The 23,410-nt window shown below is 33.8% G+C and overlaps 2 protein-coding genes and 1 long non-coding RNA gene across 3 annotated transcripts; all 3 read left to right on the top strand.

Annotated features, from left to right (window-relative positions):
- Positions 1 to 1,685: 1,685 nt before the first annotated feature.
- On the top strand, positions 1,686 to 2,617 carry LOC142626067 (uncharacterized). The gene has a single exon (XM_075799841.1). It carries the CDS (start codon positions 1,719 to 1,721, stop codon positions 2,469 to 2,471), a length of 753 nt encoding a protein of 250 aa, XP_075655956.1. The 5' UTR covers positions 1,686 to 1,718; the 3' UTR covers positions 2,472 to 2,617.
- A 9,153-nt stretch (positions 2,618 to 11,770) lies between these two features.
- LOC142626066 (uncharacterized) lies at positions 11,771 to 12,606 on the top strand. The gene has a single exon (XM_075799840.1). The coding sequence runs from the start codon at positions 11,805 to 11,807 to the stop codon at positions 12,393 to 12,395; it is 591 nt and encodes a 196-aa protein (XP_075655955.1). The 5' UTR covers positions 11,771 to 11,804; the 3' UTR covers positions 12,396 to 12,606.
- A 2,885-nt stretch (positions 12,607 to 15,491) lies between these two features.
- LOC142626179 (uncharacterized) lies at positions 15,492 to 18,808 on the top strand. Its single transcript, XR_012842471.1, has 5 exons — positions 15,492 to 16,065; positions 16,877 to 16,905; positions 17,010 to 17,110; positions 17,722 to 17,823; positions 18,463 to 18,808. It is a non-coding gene; the product is annotated as an uncharacterized LOC142626179 (long non-coding RNA).
- The last annotated feature ends 4,602 nt before the right edge of the window (positions 18,809 to 23,410 follow it).

Here is a 23,410-nt window from a genome sequence, read left to right as displayed (position 1 = left end):
ACACAAATGAGAGAGAAAATGAATAAAATAATATTTTTATTTTTACAATTGAGTTACAGTGCAATTCTATATGCAGAATTACATTATAGCATGCAAATTTTTTTGCAATAGTTTACATTTACCATTCCAAATGCTAAGCTCTTTTGGACTTGAAATGACAAATTTTCTTTACATTTGGCATTTGCATCCCGGTGCGAATGCTCTAACATATTTATGGAAGTCTAATTTTCACAGGCTTCACCAAGCCCAGCTGACGGCGGCCAGTACTATTCAATTAAAAAATGGTTTGTATTCTATTACTAGAGTCACGTAACTTGTTTGCATCTTTCTTCTAACTGCTGGTGCAGTGTCTAGTAGCTGGTAAAGTCGCCATCCTAAGTGGGAATTCGAGAAACACCATTGTCACTTTCTTAGCGTGTTTAGAATGTAGCACTGTTCATTTATCATGCCGTAATCTACTCACTCACGATGTGGGACTTCAATGCCATGTTATGAATAATGTTGATGATAATAGAAGTAAAAAATTCATAAATGCCCGAGTGGGCTTTTTTGCCTAATGACACGTATCCCTTTCCTATATTTCATGTGTTAGAATTTTTAAAAATTTTTTTTTTTACAGACAAAGTTTAGTAATAAAATTGATTGTAGTCTTGAGTTGCTTTAATCAATATTTTGTTATTGGTGGTGAATTTTGACAAAATTCATAATTGGATTACATTTTCTTCTTATAGCCTCTATACTTGTAAAATTTTTAAAAAATTAAAAATTAGTAGCTATGTTATCATTAAATTATTTAAATTATAGGTTTTGTAGTTTAAAATTATGCATAAAATATAAGCTTATGAATCATAAGGTAATTAATAATATCCTATTAAGACAGAATTTAACATGTGTATTAAGAGCGTAAAGAATATGCAATTCAACTGTTAAATTTTCAATATATGTAGTAATGTATTTTCTTTTAGTACAATTGTAGTATTAGGTTACAACTAATTTTGTATTTAAATTTTGTCATTTATTTATCACACTTTTTGTGTCACATCTTATACTTTACCAATCATGCTAGTTATATTGGTATGACATATATTTGATTTTTTTTTTATTCATTTTGAAATTTGATCATTTTATAAGAAAATTTAAATAAATACATAACAATTTGTGATTGATAGGGTATAAAGTGATAAAAAAAATAGTGACAGAGATTTTATATTTGAAAAGCCTAACTGAACTTCGAAATTTAATTACTTTTTTCTCTACATTTCTTATGATAAGGTGTTGACGTGGACGTGACTAATATATGAATTTTCTTCCTTATAGTGGGAATGATATCTATGTTTAGGATAAACAAAATTCAAAGTAAGAAAATTGAGTAACTAGCTCTAGATTATAATATTCTAGGATTGCATGCAAAAGAGACTTTTGCATGGAAAGCGAACAGCTAAATTCGTTATGTCACTACTCACTAACCTTCACCACGAACAACTTTAATTTGGTACATTGTCAAACTTTTGAACACGGTAGGACCAGATCGGACCCCATATGTGACATTAATAATTGCACATTCAAGAGGAAAAGATATCCATTTTGAACTGTGTCTATGGTAGGGTATATTTTAACTTTTAAGTGCTGAATGACGTATGATCTGACGCAATATAGGCTCTCTAGTCCCTAATAAAAGGCCAAGAGTCTTGTTGTTTTGAACCATCCAAAGACCAAAGATGACTACTACCAAATACTGCCTTGTGTTGCTCCTTGGAGTGGTGCTTCTAAGCACTGCCTCACTGGCTGACCACCATGAGTCTCCCAAACATGAGCACAAACCTCCTAAGGGAGAAAAGCCACCCCCAAAACACAAGCCACCAACCACACTCGATAGGGAAGAGAAGCCATTCGCAGAACACAAACCACCAAGCCGAGGTAATGAGCCTCCAAAGGGTAAGGGAGAGAAGCCACCACCACATGATCATCACCCCGGACGCCTTCTATTGGAGTCTACTTCCATTGATGGCAAACCTCCTCCAAAGGGAGAAAAGCCACCACCAAAACACAAGCCACCAACCCCACTTGACAAGGAAGAGAAACCATTCCCAGAACACAAGCCACCAAAGGGTAAAGGAGAGAAGCCACCACCAGAGCACAAGCTGCCACATGATCATCACCCTGGACACCTTCTATTGGAGTCATCTTCCATTGATGGTAAAGCTCCTCCCAAGGGAGCAAAGCCACCACCAAAACACAAGCCACCAACCTCAGTTGAAGATGGAGAGAAGAAACCATTCCCAGAACACAAGCCACCAAAAGGTAAAGGAGAGAAGCCACCACCAGAGCACAAGCCACCACATGATCATCACCCAGAAGATCATAAAGACTCTCAAAGGCCACCCCGAAAGAACTTGAAGCCTCCAACTGCTGAAAAGAAGCCACCAAGTCCACCTCACAAGCCACCCCACAAACCCCCAACTGCCAACTGAATGCATAGCTAATTATTCACAAATAAAATCTACAACTTATGTTATCTTTAAGCTTGTAATTCACTGTTCAACTCGTGGAATAGCTACTACTAGTAGTGAGCTATGTTCAAGTTGTGTACTCATCTATACAGTGTTTGTTGTTAGCAGTGCCGTGTTGCTTATGCGTCTTGACATGCAGTAATATATGCTTCCTCCTACTACTGTCCCATTGTGTTGAATTATTTTCTATCAGACATAGAGTATGTTTGGATACCGTTTATTTTGTTAAAAATTAAAAATTAAAAACAATAAAAAATTACTATTCATGTGTTTGGCACAGTTCATAAACCTAAAATCACTGTTTATGGACAATAAACAATGCCAGACACGCGTCCAAGAAAAAAAAGAGCAGAAAATGCTCAGCCAAAAATGCAATATCCAAACGTAACTATGGAAGGACAAATTGTCACGTTTTTGCATTATTCTCGTAAAAGATTCAACTTTTCTTAATACCGACATTTTATCACCTTTCTCTCATTTGAGGTCCTTGATATTCCATACAAGGAAATTAAGAGCATTATTCTCAGCAGAAATAATTATAAACTAAAAAAAAGCTACCAAAAGAGCATCTCCCTAGACACCATCCTGCGGTAGAGGATGCCAAAGACTCGCATGAGCCAACTGAATGGATTAAATTGATTTGATTTAGATGTGTATGTAGTTGGAAATAGGAGCTGCAGCTGGTGTTGAGTATCTATGGTTCGGTTTCTTTTAGTGCATGGTCATGTTTTTGCTATATCCACTCAATTAACCATTCTACTTGGCGTTTCTATAGTCTGCATATGCATGGACATGCAGGTGTTCTTACGCAGAAATTAATGTCATGCACGTTATCACTATCTATAAATCATGTTTCTTCTACGTAATGACTCTTTTTCTTTTTTGAGAAAATTCTACGCATTGACTCAGTGGGTAGAAATTCCAATAAATTCATTCAAAAACTATTTTTTTGCTGAAAATTCATTATAAAACTATAACTTAATTAATCTCAATACTTGTATAAAATATAAATTCAAGTAGAAAACAATTTGTACGCACTATTATGATATTGATTAATTTAAGTTATTAACAATTAAAACCTATATGATATCCCATTTAAAAATTCAATATTCAAAAACTAAATATCAAAAGCTCTTGAAGAATTAATTTCAATTCTCAACTAAATATGAGAGATCCTTATTAGAGGGCTATTGTGGATACTGAGACTCGAGTCTTGGACTTCGTTTGATAGTTCATAAGAGAATGAAATGGAATTAAATGAAATGATGATCATAAAGAAATGGAAATGAATAGAGTGTATTTAAGCGAGAGAAAGAAATGGAAAACAAAGGAATGGAATAAAATTAAGTAGCCTCATTTGGATGTTTTAAAATAAATGAATAGACAAAAATACAAATGAATGGAATGTAAGCAATCTTGTTTGGGAGTAACATAGAAGGAAATGAATTGAATCATTTTATGACAATATTACTATTAAACCTCTATTTTAAAATAAATGGTTAAATATATAGGAGTATTTTGGGAGTTTTAGTAAAAAATTCGTTAAACCTAATTTCATTTCCTCTTATTCCTGCCAATTTCAAGGGAAATGTATATTTAAGATTTTAAGGGAATATAGAGAGGAATGAGTGTTCCCTCTTACCTATTCCATTCTTTTCTGCTTAAACTCTCAAATAAGGGAATAAACTTTTTATTTCCTTCATTAAAACTCTAAAACAAGAGAATAGAAGAATATTATAAAATTATTCTCTTTATTTATTTCCATTCCATTCATTTCCTTCCTTCCTTCCAAAAGAGGGCTTAAAAATAAATAATACTTGGATTGTCACATCTCTTCTCTCCTTGCTAGTAAGCACCCAATTAAATGCATATGTGAGTGCACCGCCTTTGGACCTGTTGGTTGCATGACATACTTTTGTACTATAGGAGCATCACAAGGCTCAGAACTCATCATTTTTGGTAATAAAGGACCGTGGTCCTGGGAACTGACCTGACAGTTTAGCAAGCCAGCACTCGGCTCCCTGGGCATTCCGCAAAGAGTCATTCACGGGGGAGGTCCGTCCTTTCTTTAGAGAACCCGATCAACCGTCTCTTGAATGGATGCCTTTGGCGGTGCTGCTTTCTTACCAAAGGTGACTGAGCTGAATGGGAACTAGAGGATGCAGGCAGAACCACAGATCAAGTCAAGCAAACTGGGGAAGCAGAGGAGGCTGCCAAAACAGAGGTTTCAACTGACTAAGTCACATTATGTGTAGTCAGCCTTTTCTTTGAGAGTCGCCATCAGTTTTAGATTGAAGAACCAATTTGGAGATCTTGTACCAAAATCTAGGTCTAGAGTTAAGGTACGAGGATAGGAAGATATTAGGCATTTAACCTTGCTTGGCCCATGGGCCAGCCTCTACTAATGTTATTGGGTCACAATATTTAAATAAGGATATTATTAACTAAGCCCAAAATTTAATCATACAATGATTAAATCAATTAAAAGCCCACACAAGAAAATATATCATCACATCATGACATAGAAGGAAATAAATTAAAAATCAAATCAAATAAATTTGGTTAAGTCAAATATCCAATTAATTACAACTCAAATCAGACAAAATGAAATCATGCATATAAAAGGAAACATTCTATTCTAAAAATGTAAAATTAATTTTTTATGAAAAAATCAAAGAGGAAATCATGGCAAATAATTAATTCATAATTTCTAACTTAATATGAGTCAAATAGAATAACTAAATATGAAAAAAGTCACAACAATTCAATCAGGCAATCAAAGCATGAATTCAACCATTTTTTAGTCAAGCTGTATGTGCAAGGAGGAGGCTGCGTATGCACCTTCAACCATGCAAGCACATATCGACACGGAAACACAATTCCAAAATTGTTTACAACGTTCAATCAGATTAACACATCAATTCAACTCCTAAATTTGAAAACAAATTAAAACGTACAAAACAAAACAAATCAACATCTATCTCTAATCATGCTTAGCAGGAACAAAACCAGAATTCAAAGTTGGGAGGGGGGGTAAGTATAAACCCAAAAAAGTTTATAAGAATCAAAACTAAAATCTACACAAGCTTTGTTGAATTTCATCACGTTCCTTAACATTATAATCTCATATTTTCATAATTTGGATTGAATACTAATTTAATCGATGGTAATTTTTTGGAATTTTGTTTGAAAGTTTTCACAAATTGGGACATCAACACTAGAGGCAACACTGCATTATCAACTTCAAATTATTTGTAATTTTTTCTCTTTAAAAAGTTTCGTTATTTCCATATTATATAGCTCTATCATTTCAAAAATTTAGTTAAAACATAAACCAAACAAACATACCCCACAAGCTATAACAACATTAATTTTAATAAAATATTTTCTAAAATAGTTAATAATTCATAAAAATAAACCTACAAACAAGCATTTCTATTCACTACACACATTTGATCATAGTTCCCACGGGCTTCATACTTTTGGATCAATATACAATGGGCAAAAGGATGTTGCAATTTTCTTTTTAGTTTTCATGGGTTAAAATGTAAAGATTTTGAAAGAAGGGGGCCAAAAATATATTTTTTAGGAAAAATTTTTGTATACAGTGCTATTTTTTTTTCAAATTTGGGGGGAGCCATGGCCCCCCTCTACCCTAATATGGGTCTGTCTCTGCAAATGGACTTTTCTAGCTACATTTTTAATATTTTTGATGCACAGATACCCAATTTGTGTCTAACTCACCATAACAACACTTTCATGCAATATTCTTAGTGCAAAGTTTTCTTTGGAACTCTTTGTATCTTCAATGGACCTAAAGATGCAGCTTGATACAAAACCCTTGGCACTCAGTTGTTGCGATATCTTCTCCAACTTTCACGGTGTTCTCTCTTATGTCATGATGACCTAAAAAGGCTTTGTATAACAAAGAGCCCCAGTGCACTTCCTAGGTCACTTAGTCATCATGTGTTGTAGGCTTAAAAAGACTATATTTTCGAATCTCGATTGATTGACTGGAGTTGAGGTTAACTTAAACTCAATCAATTGAGCTACTTGCAATCGAGGTAGTAAAACCTTCACTTTTTTGAATGGTCTCTGGAGTGTTTTCTTGTATCTTCTATATAGATCTTCATCCACTATTTAGACATTTAAAAACTTACAGCTCAAGTACATGAAATAGAGTTTTAACTACGAATTTTTCAACATCAATATGGGTTGACACTAAAAAGGCACAAATCAACCAATTTCTATTATTGAATTTAATGGTGTTAAGGTGTGAGTGTAATTTATTTTGAAAAGTAAAGGAGGTCTATGTACAATTTAGGAGAAGAATGGAGGTTAGTGTGATTTTAGTAAACCTCTTGAGAGGTTAGTTCAATTTTCTCGTTTTCAAATCAGTTACATTTTTAGGATGGCTATTAGGCAATTAGTTAGTAAATTTAGTGTCTATTTGGCACAAAACCTTTAACTTTTTGCTTTTTTCCTTTTGTCTCAATTTTTATTATAAAAAAAAATTAGCTTTTATAAAAATAAGGTACTTTAGGTCTTTGTTACACATTTGGAATCCGTTTGGGACTAACTTATTTAGTTGAAACTGAAACATTTTTGCTGAAAGTACTGTAAAAAACATAATGGAACTCATAGATAGTAGTAAAAATAAGCTAAATAATAAAAAATATAGCTTTTTAAGCCAATGCCAAAAAGAAAACAATGTCTTTTAATAAACACTATGAAAATAAGTTATTGAAGACTGCGAGATATCCAAACAAAGGCTAAGTTCAATTTTGTATATATTTTCAAGCTATATAACAAAGATCCTTCTTGTATAGATTTCATTATGAATGAGAATTAATTTCTCTTATTTTCTTCTTTGATTTTCTTCCCTGAGAGATTTAGCAATTATTATTGGCATGGACAAATTTGACAAACAACAACAACACTTACTCACAGAACAAAATTAAATAAATCAATCAATCAATATGACATAACTAGCCATTACCTGTTAGAAATTCAGACCAACACATAAAAGATATCAGTGATTTTTAGATTTTCAAAATTCACATTTAACAAAAAGATATCAATAGGGTTTGAAGGGTTTCTCTCCAATTAATTTAGCACAATTTTTTTTTAATTGTTGCAGCAATGAGGGGTAGTCTCTTGAAGGCACATGAAGCCATTACTTGTTACAAATTGGGCATCCAACGCATTTGCCCAAGACCTTGAAAAAGATGAGGATGCTAAGTCCAACGTAGAGCCGTAGAGGTGTTTCTCTTCCTACCTAAACTTTACTTTCTAATCGTTTCTTAAATCGTATCTCTTACACTCTAACGCGTCTTTGATTTGTTCATACTCAAAAAGTCCAAAATCTAGACACTTTAAAGTCAAATCCCCAATCCCGTTCACGGAGATTTTTCCTTTTGTAACGTTTCTAGAAAATCCCATTCCCAGCTGAACCGAAAGATAGAACTTAATTGTAAACTAGCCACGTGATCGGTGTGAATAATTTATTAATTATTTGCTATCCATTAATGTTCTTATTACATTATCTTTTTTATAAACTCGTCTACATATTTTATATGACACTTCAAAGTTTAATTTCTGGTCCCATCAAATTATACTAATTTTTTTTATAGACTACTAAAGTTTAACACAGATATGCCCAGCTGACGGTGGAAGCACCATTTCCAATTAAAATATGTTTGTATTATTATAGTCACATGACTTGTTTGCATCTTTCTTCTAACCACTGATGCAATGTCTAAGTAATAAAGTCGTTTTGGTGTGAATCGGATCGAGAAACCATCGGTGCACTTTTTTATTATTTTTGGAAAGTAGCCTGGAACAATGCATTTATATATCATGCCAACATGTATATAATCTACACGCGGTGTGAGACTTCAACGCCATAAGTCAAGAATTTTTTCAGGGAAACCAAATTAAGTACAATAATGTTCTTTAATAATAAAAAAATTGATAACTAAATGATAATAATAAACGTAAAAATTGCAGTCACTTTTAAGTAGAATTTGTGTTATTCCTAGTTAACACTGTTCACAAGTCTTCTTTACATAAATGTGGCCAGAAGGTTTAGTGGGATGCATTAAATGTGGTGACAGTATCTAGCTTTTCGATTCCGTTATTGCCATCTCCCTTCTCAAAGCCCTTTTTGCATAGTAGAGCCTCCTCTGATAGCGCATTGATGACGTGTTCAGAAAATCCAAGGACGTGGCCTCCTCGGCCCAGCAACTGTCCTTCTCAGCCAAGCATGACATGTGGTGTGATCACCTTACTCGGAATTCTTATATCCCACATATATATATAAACTGATGTAGCTCTATTTATATTAAATAATACCCCTTCTTTCTACCAAAAAAATAAGGGTAGTTCCTTGATGGGGTCATAAAGTTAGTAATATGGCTCTATAAAAAGCTACTTTATTTATTTTATATTATCACTTTACAATACACCCAACATCAATAAATTTATAATTTTAGCTATTTGGTTAAAATAATATAAAAAATTTATTGAAAAGCAGTGTAAACATAACTAAAAGAGATTTTTTTATTATTATTTAAAAGTAGTGTGAACACACCAATTTAATAATTTTTTTTTTTTTTTATTACTGATGTGCACTACTTTTAGCTACCAGAGGCACCAATGTAGCTGTGCACTATATATGTGGAGCCAAAAGATATAACTTTGAGGGCACCAATATAGCCACATTTTGGTATTTGATAGTGTTAAAAATAGCAATATAATTTTTTAGCACCACCAATATTGGTACTCTTATATATTTCAGAAGTAATGCTCTATTCTCTCATATGAGAAGTAAATTCCACACACATATACATTAATAATTATATATTTCAGGGGTAATGTTTCCTCGTGTCACATGAGAGGTGGACTCTTCACCCGACCAATAATTTTTCGCCCTCTTCTAAACAATAGACCCAGCAAAAACTATGTCCAACGTAGAGGTGCCTCTATTCATAGCTAGACCCATTTTTTAATTGTTCCTTACATATTTTGGTAAGTCGAAGTAACTTTATATATTTAAAACGTGTCTCTTACACTAACGTCACTGATTTGCTCATATACTCAAAAAGTCCAAAATCTACTCTTCAAGTCAAAAAAACCATTCCATTGATTGAGCCTTTTGTAACATATCATCACTAGCAAATCCCAGCGGAACGGAAAGATAGTTTTTTTGTTTTTTTTTTGAGAAACAGAACGGAAAGATAGTTGAGTTTGTAAACAACGAAAAACTTTAATGAGCTACTTTAACCTTTTCCTTTTCCATTGTCCCCCTAATAACTTTGGTAAATCGCTGGTCGTTTCATTAAAAAACTGTCAGTTGCAATTATCAATTTTGAACTTTTAGGCTTAAGTTTTTGCTAAACTAATTCCTGTAATCAAACTAGAAATGCATAATTTGTTGGCCTCAGTGATTTTCTAACGAAGGAGAGATCACACCGCCAACGGTTTTAAAAGTTATTCTCAGTTTTGGTCCAAAGCCAAGAAAATCACCTCTTCATGTATTAAGTGCTTGAGAGTTTATGGGAGAAATGGTTCAAATTGTAGGGTTAACAGCATGTTATAATTATCTCAAAAAAAAAAAAAAAGCCAAGAATGGGCTTTGTACTAAATCCCTAATACTAACTCTCGGAATTCAACTTTCTAGCAAAAGAGAGCTCCATTTTATCTATTATTTCATTTTAACAAAGAATCACAATCCTATTGGCAGAAATATTATTGTTAATCTGTTAAAGCCATCAGTTTAACTGCACATTGACAAGTTGCTTTTTTTTCCCCTACCACACAGAAAGTACATAGAGAAGAACGAAACCATCGTGATAAATATATGTTGGACGGTATTAGAAAATATGAAAGCATAAACTACATATATAATAATGGTGGTGCTATTGATTAGTCCAAAGATAGTATTTGTAACGAGCCACATGATCAGTATTCCTCTAATTCAACAGTTCATACTCATTTGCGAATGGTCAATTATTTGATATCCATTACGGTGCTTAATTACTACATGATCTATTTTGTAAACATTTGTCTACATATTTTATATGACACTATAAAGTTTGATTTCTGCCCCCTCAGGTTACGTTAACATTTTTATCGACTACTGAAGGTTTCACAGACTTCACTAAGCCCAGCTGACTGTTAGTACAATTCAAGAAAAAAAAGTTTGTGTTGTAGAGGTACATGACTTTTTTGGTTAATTTGCATATTTCTTCTAGCAAATGTTTATTACACACCCTTCAACACTTGCACACGATACACACAATTTCAAAAGACAAGCAAAACTGTGACTTGAAGTTTTGAAATTAGAAATTAAAACCTGAAGCCACAATTTTACTTATTTTTAGAGTGTATATATTATGTGTATAATAAGGGATATGTACTAAACATTTTTCTTTCTTGTAACCACTTATGCAATATCCAGTAATAAAGTAGCCATCCTAAGTGGGAATCTGAGAAACCCCATTTGTGCACTTTTGTTGCATGTGCTAGCTAAATCTGTACATTTATCATGCCGACATTATATATATAATCTACGCACAATGTCGGACTCCAATCCCATGCGATGAAAAATGATCATTAAAAAAAGATGATAAATGAAGATAGTAACACCAGTAGAAAATTCATAAAAGGCTCAATGGGCTTGCAGCCCAACGACACTTGCCCTTAAATGGGAAATCACTGTTTTTTAACCCACAAAAACAATTAAAACTCTTCCTATATTACACGTGTCATATATAATGGATTCTAAGTTCTAACTATCTCTCACCCCGCCGAAGCTTATGGCCCTTTGAATTCAACTGATATTTTTTCTTACGTTTCTTGCGGTTGGGCCTTGATGTGGACCACATACATATTGCATGACCAATATATGGATTTTCTTCTTTTTGCGGGAATGATGATATCTATGCTTAGGATTTAAAAAATCAGAGTAAGAAAATTGAGGAACTATACTACGCTTTAACTTAAAAGATCCTAAGGTTGCGTGCAAAGGAGATCGCTGCATGGAAAGCGAAAGAGCTAAATTCGTTATATATGTCACTAGCCTTCACCAGGACCAACCTCGGTACATTGTCAAACTTTTGAACTCAAATAATTGAATACTGAGGAAGGAAAGATATCGATTTTGAACCCAAAAATGTCTATTCTAGGGTATATTTTAAGGGCTGAATGACGAAGGATCTGACGCAATAGGCTCTAGTATTCATTATAAAAGGCCATGAAGTCTTGCTGTTTTGAAGCATCCAAAGACGAAAGATGACTACTACCAAATACTTCCTAGTGTTGCTCCTTGGAGTGGTGCTTCTAAGCACTGCCTCACTTGCTGACCACCATGAGTCTCCTAAACATGAGCACAAACCTCCTAAGGGAGAAAAGCCACCCCCAAAACACAAGCCACCAACCTCACTCAATAAGGAAGAGAAGCCATTGCCACAGCACAAACCACCAACCCCAGGTAAGGGAGAGAAGCCGCCACCACGAGATCATCACCCTGGACGCCTTCTATTGGAGTCTACTTCCATTGATGGCAAACCTCCTCCTAAGGGAGAAAAGCCACCACCAAAACACAAGCCACCAACCCCACATGACAAGGAAGAGGAACCACTCCCAGAACACAAGCGATCAACCCCAGGTAAGGGAGAGACGCCACCACCACATGATCATCACCCTGGGCACCTTTTATTGGAGTCTTCTTCCACTGATGGCAAACCTCCTCCAAAGGGTAAAGGAGAGAAGCCACCACCAGAGCACAAGCCACCCCGAAAGCACTTGAAGCCTCCAACCGCTGAAAGGAAGCCACCAAGTCCCTCTCACAAACCACCCCACAAGCCACCACCATCCAACTAAATGTGTAGCTAAATATTTAGAAATACGAGCTACATCTTCTCAGTCATTGTACTATTATATGTGGAAGTACCTTACTCGTTTTAGAAATAAGAGCTACATCTTCTCAGTCATTAGTATTGAGCTATGTTCATGTTGTGTAGTCTACTCGTTTTAGTGTTTGTGGTTTGCTCTATTGCTTATGATTAATTATTGACATAACAGTTTCCTGGAACTATCATTCTCAATGAGTTGAGTCGTTTACTATGTACACGTTGAAAAACAAAAATAAAAAAAGAGTCACATTTGCATTATTCTAGTAAAGATTCTAATTTCTCTTAAGATTGACATGTTATCACGTATTTCAATCACAGCCCTTCATATCCCATCCAAAGAATTCACTATTTAAAAACTAAAAATCTAAATATCTCGAAGAATTAATTTCAATTCTCAATTAAAAATGAAATATGCTAATTGGAGGGTTGCCATTGATATTGAGATTTGAGAATTAGGGATAAATAATGCTTGGATTGTCACATCTCTCATTGTTGGTAACTGTTCAATTCGATGCAAATGGGTCTACTAATTGATATACAATGTAGATATGGTAGTCTTAAGAGGTATAAGGCAAGGTTTTCAGATCCGGACCGTTCAATGAACCGAAAAAGAGAAAGGTTCAAGGTTTTTAAGGTTGGACCGAAGTTGAACCGTGATAATGTCATAATTAATTTAATAATTATTTAATAAATAAATAAATATATTAAATTAGAAATAATAGAAAATTGGACAAAATAAGAAAATATTTAAGTACCAAAAACATAATTTTATAAAAATAAATTTTTTTTATGAAGCCTAGGTCTAAGCCCATGCCTTGATGCTCAAGCCCATTAGAATGGTCAACTGTCCAATGAAATTTAAAAGTGGAAAACAAAAAAAATAAAGGACTTGAAAAGAAGAAGCTAGAAGTCTACTCATTAAATAATATCCTAAATACAAAACAAAGCCCAAGAATAAAGTGGTTGGTCAGTGAGTAGATGACAGCCAAGCATTTCTTCACCGGTTCTTCAACGTCTCCATCGTCTACAAAGCAACTCCAGAGTCCTTAGTCCAGACACAGAAATTGAAACGGCAAAAAGGCAAAAAATGCAGAAAAATTAGAGAGAAAGCGTGAGTGAGACAGAAAAGAAGAAGAGAGGCGATGCAATCTAAAGGTCTAACAGCATCTCATGGTGGTTTGAAGCATCAACAATGGTGGTAAGTACCAAAAATAAAATCTAGATCTGAATTGCAAGACCCGTCAACGGTTCTCAAACCCGCGAGTTTCGACCGCAGTTTGGACGGTTTACTGCTTTTCTTGTATAGGCCGGTTCTTGAGAGTTAAAAACCCGTATTGATGAACGGTTTTCTGGTAATAAGGTCGGACCGTACGGTCCGGTCCGGATTTCTCAACGATGGTATAAGGCTTGATTGATGGCAAAAGGCTTGATTGACGCTTATTGGAATTAACTGTTGTGAACCAATGGTATCTCGTCCAATTGGATGTTATTAATGTATTCCTTCATGGTGACCTTTATGAAGAGGTTTACATGACCCTTCTTCTAGGTTTTCACGGTAACGGAGAGCATCAAGTGTACAAGCTTAAAAAATCTTAGTAATGGTTTAAACGAGAATCCAAACAATGGTTTGAAAAATTCTCTACTACACTCATCCAACATGGATTTAATCAATCAAAGTCATATTACAATCAATGACCTTAAACTTTTCCAACATTATTAGTTTGCGTTACGTGCTCTTTGAACTTCTCTAGGGAGTACGCCTTAGCCGAATAGACTAAAGGTGAAGGGTTTTGGAGTCATCACCTAGTTTAGGTCCAGGAACCAACTGGGCACCTTGCATAGGGCTTTATATATCCAAATTTTAGGTCCAGAGTTAAAGTAAAGTATGGGGATGAGAAGGTTTTAGGCACCCAATCTCCCCTAGCTCGTAAGCCAACTTCCACTCATTGTATTCCACATCCTAGTTTTATTAAGAAATCCTCTAGTAGGCTATCCTCAATACACACACACGCACACACAAACAAGTTCTAAATATTCAAGCAATGTATCTCAACCTAGCTTACATCACATAACATCACATAGCATATTATCTCACATCATGGCATATCATCTCATCCAAGCCAGCAATCATACCTACTTATTATGTTAATCTCATAATATCACATCCAACTCATATTCAACAAGTCCATTACATACATCACATGTTCATCTCAAACAAACATGCATGTTCATACATATATGCATGCACTTACCTCACTACATCACCACAACACCACGTATTCAGATGCATGACATGTCATTATGCATGTTTATGTGCTCATTCAAGCATATTCAAATCCCTAATCATTCAATTAAACAAACAAAGCAAATAAACACATTCACTACAACAAAATGTATTTTCAGTGATGAAAAAATTTGTCACTAAAAGTCCAGTTTTTTTCCGCTAAGAACTTTTAGCCACTACAACAAAATGTATTTTTAGTGACGAAAATTAGTGAGGAAATATTTTTCGTCACTAAAAATACAGCTTTAGTGACGAAATATGGATTTCGTCACTAATAATGAAAAAAATTATAACATTTAGTGACGAAATATAAATTTCGTCACTATTGTGATTTGAAAAATGGGCGCCAGCAGAAGGAAACTTTGGCGCGAGTTTAATTAATCTATAGCGACGAAATATTTCGTCACTAAAAGTTAAAATTTTTAGTGATGAAATATTTCGTCACTATAGGTATTGTTGTGGATAGTATTAGTGACGAAAATCATTTCGTCACTATAAGGAAGAATTAGTGACGAAAAATATTCGTCACTAAAAATAATAATAGTTTTGCACTTCCATGTTTTTAGCAACGAAATCACAATTCGTCACTAAAAGTTTGCTTTAGTGACGAAATATGAATTTCGTCACTAAAACTCTTAACAAAGCCTGGATATTTAGTGACGAAACTTAAATTCGTCGCTAAAAGCTTAAAAGCCTACTACATTTGGCGATGAAGAAGTAGCAATAGCGACGGACCAATTCGTCACTAAAGACCACTATAAATACCAAAACCTTCTATTTCATCCTATTTTCTCTAAAAGCCTTCAGCCCAAAAGAACCCAACCCACAGAAAAGCTCCCAAAAGCCTTCATCCAAAGCATCTTACCATCACCAAAGGAAGCCATCTTACCAAAAGAAGCCGTCGCAGAAAAGCTTTTAACCGTCGCCGATAAGCCATCTGACCGTCGCCGAAGAGATCCCAGAACCGTCGCCGATAAGCTTCGCGATAAGCGTCGCCGATAAGCCATCTTACCAAAAGAAGCCGTCGCCGAAAAGCTCCTTACCGTCGCCGATAAGCATCTTACTGTCACCGATAAGCCATCTGACCGTCGCCGAAGAGATCCTTGAACCGTCGCCGATAAGCTTCGTCGATAAGCGTCGCTGATAAGACTTGAACCGTCGCCGATTATCCACCTGAACCGTCGCCGATCAGAACGATTTGCAACGATTCTTGAGCACGCCGTCGCCGATTGAAGAACCACCTGAGCATTGTCACCGATTCAAGAACACATCGTCGCCGATCTGAGCACAAACCCCGACGCTTCGCTCTTCGCCTCCCCTTCGCGCCGGTGACGCTTTGCATCGTCGCCGATCTGTACGTCTCCTTTTTCTTTTCTTTTTACCTCTCTTTCTGTGTTTTGATTTCTTGGTTTGGTGGCTGAGTTTTTTTTTTTTCAATCTTAGTTAATCTGTGACTTCAAGTATGTTGGATTACTTTGTTTTGGGTTGTGTATGTTTATACATGATATTTTTTTTTTTTTGGGCTTCAAATCGTGTAAATTTGTGAACATAGTTTTGTACTTTAAATCGGTTCAGCTGTTATGAACTATTATCTGGTATATTGATGATTGAAAGGCTATTAATGTTGAATGGTCCTGTAATTTCTTGGTCTCTGAGTTTTAATGGAATTGAAAGTTAATTCTGACACGCCCAAAGTATGGCTGAGTTTGTCTATTCAACATTTTAGGTAATAGTAATGCTGTTGTAACATTTTTTTTTTTTAGTATAACATAGAATTACCTTCGGGATTCATTAGTTCTCACACACTTTTTTTTGTTTGTTAAAACAAACCAAACGTTTTTTGTTTTCTCCAAGAGTTGGCAATTAATGGATTCATAATTGGCTATTTGGTTGTGATTCCCAGAAATAATGATAAATATTTAGGCATGTGAAGTGTGAAAAGATGCTTGATTGCCCTTATTAAGGAGGAATTCATTGCATTGGGAAGTAGTAATAAAAGCAAAACAAACATTTATCTATTCAACTTTTTAGGTAATAGTAATGCTGCTGTAACATATATCTTTCTATATCATTCTTTTCTCGTTTTACTATGGAATTGGTTTTCTTGGTTTTATTTTATTTTTGGTGTTTGGGTGTTAAAGGTTTTTGTATTTATCTTATTACAGAGGTAGATATGCTCATAGCTCATACAAAGGTTTGTTCACTCTTTCTCCTTCTCTCTGTGTGTGTGAAAGTATCTTCAATTCTTTTGGAAATTGTTTGTTATGGGAGTTGATGGTTTGATGATGGGCCTTGCAGGGGTAGATATGACATAGACAAAAAAAAAATTGTGATTTTGTGAAAGCTTGGTAAGGTTAGAGAAAAAAATCGCGCCTGCAGAGTTGACACCTCAATTTGAGGTATAATGCCCTGAATTCTGTATAAAAAAAATAGGGAAATGAAGATGTCAATAGAAGAAAATGAACAAAGAAAAAGAACTGCCTGATTTCTTTTCCTTTTTCTTTTCTTTATTATTATTTTTTAAAGTTTTTATTCTGTATTTTACACATTTTGGGTTATGATGCAGGTACAGACTTTAGTTGGTAGTTTTAAGTTGTAAACATGAACATAAAGTTTTTATTCTTACAAAGTTTGTTTGTTTTGTGTAGTTCTATTTAGTGCAAGTTTAATTTTTTTTAATTGATATTGATCATAAGATCCTATCTGTTGTTGTGTTCTTGGAATTATTGTTTGCTATATAAGGTTTATCCTAAAGTTATGTACAAGTCCAGCTTGTAAATCATTGGTGACATCTTACCTTAGCTTATTTTCTGGTTAAATTTGATTAGATTGTTAATCTTAAAGCTATTTTATTTGTATATGTAAGGATTACACTAAAAGTGTCATGTACTTGTAGATTATCCATTGATATCAAATAATTATGTGGTAAATCTACCATGCCTATGACTTAAACAGTTGCAATGGTATGTGGGCTAAAGCTAACTAAAAATTATCTTTCTTTTATCTCCAGCTCTCTTTCTCTTTTGTGGCTGAAGAAATTGTGAGGGGCAAGGTGAAGAACACAAGTTAACTTTGGATTTTTTCTGAAAGTTGTAAACTTAGCTTGAGCAAAGTAAGTAAATTCTAGTTAAAAACTTATAAAACTCTATACTTGTGATGTTGGAAATTAGATTTGTGGTGGTGTGTTGTATTGGAGCAAGCGGGTAGCTTGTATGGTGTTATAAGGTGGTTTAAACTAATATTAGGAGTGTTTTTCATTTCTTGCAAATGTGAATGAGTATTGTTGATTAGATGTGATGAATAGTATTTTATTTGATTTCAATACTTGTAAGCATTATAGTTGTGATGTTGGAAATTGGATTTGTGGTGGTATGTTGCATTGGAGCAATCGGGTGGCTTACATGGTGTTATAAGGTGGTTTAAACTAATATTGGGAGTGTTTTTCATTTCTTGCAAATGTGAATGAGTATTGTTGATTAGATGTGATGAATAGTATTTCATTTGATTTCAATACTTGTAAGCATTATAGTTGTGATGTTTATGATTGGTTTTGTGGTGGGTTGTTGTGTTAGAGCAAGCGGGTGGTTAGAAGTGTTTGAGTGTGCAATGTATATTTGTTTTAAGTATTAATATATACTTGTGCATTCATGAATGAAATAGAACTTTATCTAAGTAGCTTATAGACTAAGATGTTAGAATACATTATTCATGAGTGACATTTTTTACTAAAGTAGCATTTACCTTATTGTAGTCAAACATGGATAAAAGTTGGATGCCAATGGCTAAGAAACTTGATGGCAGATTAAGTCGTACATATATTGAAGGGGTCAATACATTTATTAATTTTGCAAGACCGGTTGTGGACTTGAGTCAAGAGCTAGGGACCAAGAGGCACGAGCTAAGCAAGAAGACGTCCAGAAGAATATTCTTAACTTTTTTGGCATTATTTGAAGACATATGAGGACATCTTCCGTTAGTTCTAATTATATTATGCTACACTTTTTGTATTGTTATAAAACATCTTGAGTTATTGTATATGTTGCAAACAATTATTGTATGGAAGGAGTTTGAATTAGATACTTGTTTTATTTTTTACTTGTGGAATGTATGAATCTTTTTTTATAAATGTGTTGTTGAAATAAATGTATTGTTCAAATGTGAGGTTTTAGTAATGTAATAACAGGTTACAAGTTAATATCAAAGCAATGAACAAAATAAAAACAAAAAATAAGTTTTAGTGACGAAATATTTCGTCACTAAATGTAGCAAAATTTTGTAAGAAATGGTTTTAGTGACGAAAATTTTCGTCACTATATGTGCATGGATTTTCTTAAAAATAGTTTTAGTGACGAACTTTTTCGTCACTATATGTACCCAAAAATAGTTTTAGTGACGAAATTATTCGTTACTAAATATGATTTAATAAACTAAAGTGTTTTTAGTGACGAAATATTTTCATCACTGAATGATGTTTTTAGCGAGGAAAACATTTAGTGACGAAACGTTTTCGTCTCTAAAAGTTTTTTTTTTTTTAAATCAAATCGGACTTTTAGTGACGAAATTTTTCGTCACTAGGACTTTTAGTGACGGGGTTTCAGTGACGAAATGAGTTTCGTCACTAAAAGTCCGATTTCGTCACTAAAGGTTCTTAGTGACGAAAAACTGGACTTTTAGTGACAAATTTTTTCGTCACTGAAAATACATTTTGTTGTAGTGAGTGACGAAATCTATTAATTAGTGACGAAACTCATTTTGTTGCTAAAACCCTGTCGTTAAAAACACTATTCAGCGACGAAAATATTTCGTCGCAAAAAACACTTTAGTTTATTAAATTATATTTAGTGACGAACAATTTCGTTAGTAAAACTATTTTCGGGTACATATATTGATGAAAAAGTTCGTCACTAAAACTATTTTTAAGAAAATCCAGGCACATATAGCAACAAAAATTTTCGTCCCTAAACCCATTTCTTACAAAATTATGCTACATTTAGCGGCGAAATATTTCGTCACTAAAACAATTTTTTGTTGCTATATTTAAGACAGAAAATTCGTCGCTAAAATTTATTTTCTGTTTTTATTTTTTCATGGCTTTGATATTAACCTGTCATTATATTATTCACATCTGAATAACATATTTATTTCAACAACACATTTATAAAAAATCGATCCACACATTCCACAAGTATAAAATAAAACAAGTATCAAATTCAAACTCCTTCCATACAATAATTGTTTGCAACACACACAATAACTCAAGATGTTTTATAACCATACAAAAAGCGTAGCATAATATAATTAGAACCAAGGGAAGATGTCCTCATATGTCTTCAAGTAATGCCAAAAGTAAATCCCCTAAAACTACCAATAAGAAATCTGCACAAATATAAAAACAATACTACATTAAAATTGTAAAGTAATATCATTGACTATATTATAGGAAACATTTCTAACAATGCATTAAGAGTAGCCACACCAATGAATTAAAATCACAAAAATGTATAAGTTATAGAAAGCAAATATAGATTTTCAAGTGTAATATAATACAATTAGTTTGAACAATTGCTACTAACTCAAAACACAACAAATGACCACATCAATATTCATATCAAGTTCAAGATAAGTACAAAACTAATATGTACAATTACTACTAACTTTACATATCACGGTTCACACTATTATCCATATCAAGCAATTCACAAGTGCAAAATTTTAACACAATTGCTACTAACTCAACACAACAAATGACTACATCAATATCCATATCAAGTTCAAGATAAGCACAAAACTTTAAAACAATTGCTACTTAGACAAGTATAAAACTTTAAGACAAGCACACAACATTTAAGACAATTGTTATTGTTAGGAAATTTAGACTTTAGTTGATAGAATTAAGTTTTAAACCCAAGTTGTTAATTAGATTTATTATGTATAAAACTTGTTAAAACAAACAAACATCAATATCATGTCAAAATCATATGCAGCGAAAAAGTAAATAAGACAAGATATGATAACCCAGGAAAACCAATGAAACTAACTAGTTTCACAGTAAAAAACCTAGGGGGAAACCTTCCCGAAAAGCAATCCACTATAGTAAAGAGAAGTTTCAAATGTAGTAGAAAACATTTGTCCCTAAACTCTACAATCTCTGTTGATGAACTTACAGTAGAAACCTTCTACTGCTTCAAAACTTCTGAACTCTTCAATATATGAACGCCACCCTTTTGATGCATGAATCCCAATACGTGACTAACTCCTTTGCATGAATCCCAGTACGTGACTTACTTACCAACTTGAGGAAGAAGAATGTTGGCTGCAAAGTTCTTCACTTCATCAACAATAAAAATCAAGAAGCATTTGGTTACAAAACCCTAAGGCGCAAAGATGCAGTAGCTTCGTTTGAGAGAATAAGGCTTCGGTCACCTTTTACATGTGTTTTTCTTGTATTCTCTTGTGTGACGACCTCTAAAATAAGCTTTATATATGTCTAGGGTTATGAGAAAAGAAACCCTATACAAATACATAAGCATGGGCCGAAAATCAGATCTGAAAAATTGAATTTAAACCACCTTATAACACCATGCAAGCCACCTGCTTGCTTCAGCACAACAACCCACCACAAAACCAATCACAAACATCACAAGTATATAGTTTTATAGGTATTTAAATAGATTTTACTTACTATGATCAAGCAAAGTATACAAGTCTGGTTTGTTAGCTAAGCTTTGGTCTTAGACTTTGTGTATATCTAAGCCTCTTTCTATTCCCCCATAGCAATCCAAACAATCACTAACCTTGTCATCACATTCAACTAAAAACCATTAAATTTCTTCTACAGTACATAAATAAAAAAACACAGTCCAATTATGGCTTAATTAACACTTAGTTATGAAGCTAGAATTATTAAATATATCATAAAGCTTCAGACTTTTTGCTCTATCAAACACTCCTAATCAAAACCTAGGCTCAATCACTCTCTTCCACTTGTTAAACTTGGGTACTGGTAATACCTAAGCCAAATATCAAAACTTATTACTATTAATTACTTCTTATCATAAACTTACACATTCATCCTGTCAAAGCCTATCTCTTATAGTCAATGCAATCCTAAACCCACCTTAACCAGGTTCCCCAAACACAAGATACATTCATCAAACAACATGATGTACCAAATCATAGAGAAACCATTATTTTAATGTTCATATTCAGATCATGTCAAACAACTTTAAAATCAATTTCGAATGTGTTTGAGATCAAAAGCAATGGTGCACATATAAACTTACTCAAGGCAACATACAACATGAATAAAACAGCTTCATAAAAAAAACAGTTGAAAGGTTTAGAACCCCTCCTTTGATTAATAAACCTTGAACCAAGTTATAAAAAATTTATCTATGATCTAGACATACCAAATGATAAGAATATTAAATTATAGCTCAAAACATTCACCCTAACTTTAGAATTAAATCCTGAAAGTCAAAGTTATCATTTACTGTTTTCTGCTCATTTCAGCAGCATATACCTTATTTGTAAAATACAAATGGGCTATCTAAACACATCCAATCCTCATTTAAATTTACAAAGACACTCTTCTAGATGTCTAGTAAATACCATATCAATTTCAGACTCAAAGAATAAATCCATGATTTATTAAAAATCATACACGACAACATGGTCAAATCTGTCCTAACAGAATTTCATGCAACTTAGAAATTAAACTATTATTTTTATATTAATCCAAATGCTGTGAGACCACTTCTATTACAACCATATGTGTCTTAGAATTCATAAAAACTACTCCTAGCATCCTAATTCACTGTATAAAATGTAATACATAATTTATCATGCGTAAACACTGAATCTGTCACAGTGACAGCTTTGCAACATTTTCTTGTAAATTCACAAACAATTATCAAACGATAGTATTTTCATATGAAATTTGATACACACATACTAGACATGTTAGAATACATGAATAAACATCCAATTGACTGTAATATCATCAATCTTTCAAAATACTAACACAAAACCATAATTCAGCTTTTAACAATCAGATTAGAGAACATAGAGGGAAACTAAAGAAAAAAATCACACTATCAAATACCCTAAACTCAAAACCCATATCATTTAATCAAATACAAACCAAATATTACAAAAATAAAAAATAAACTTACAACGTTGAAATTAGTGGAGAAGAACAAGCTTTGATTCCACAATTTTACAAAACCCATTAACTTATACTTACACTTACAAGAAAAAAACTCAAAACCATATCATGTAATCAAATTCAAACCAAATATTACAAAAAAAAAAAATTTACAATGCTGAAATCAATGGAGGAAGACAAAGGGAAGGAAGAAGGGAGGTAGTGGAGGAAAAGGGAGAGGGAAAGAAAGAAGAGAGGGAGGTCGAATGAGAGAGGGAGTGGGTGAAGGAGTTCTCACCGGCGGCAGGTTGGTCGGCGACAACGGCTAGGGGGTGGGTTAGCATTGCCAGCAGGGGCATGGATCGTCGCCGGCAAAGGGCGTCGACATCGCCGACTTGGGGTTTAATGGTTTGAGGTTGAATGTGATAAGGACTATCGGTGTGGGTGTGGGAAAAAAATGGGCTGATGTGAGGCTGAATGTGTGAGGGAAAAAAGGGGTTAATGTGATATATATATATATATATATATATATATATATATATATGGCATCTTT

This window comes from Castanea sativa, chromosome 2, assembly GCF_040712315.1.
Source record: "Castanea sativa cultivar Marrone di Chiusa Pesio chromosome 2, ASM4071231v1".
NCBI classification, from domain to species: domain Eukaryota; kingdom Viridiplantae; phylum Streptophyta; class Magnoliopsida; order Fagales; family Fagaceae; genus Castanea; species Castanea sativa.
This window is presented reverse-complemented; position numbering and strand designations above follow the sequence as displayed.

Excerpts from the sequence above, each read along its gene's own strand:
- LOC142626067 (XM_075799841.1), top strand. The coding sequence starts at position 1,719 with ATGACTACTACCAAATACTGCCTTGTGTTGCTCCTTGGAGTGGTGCTT.
- LOC142626066 (XM_075799840.1), top strand. The coding sequence starts at position 11,805 with ATGACTACTACCAAATACTTCCTAGTGTTGCTCCTTGGAGTGGTGCTT.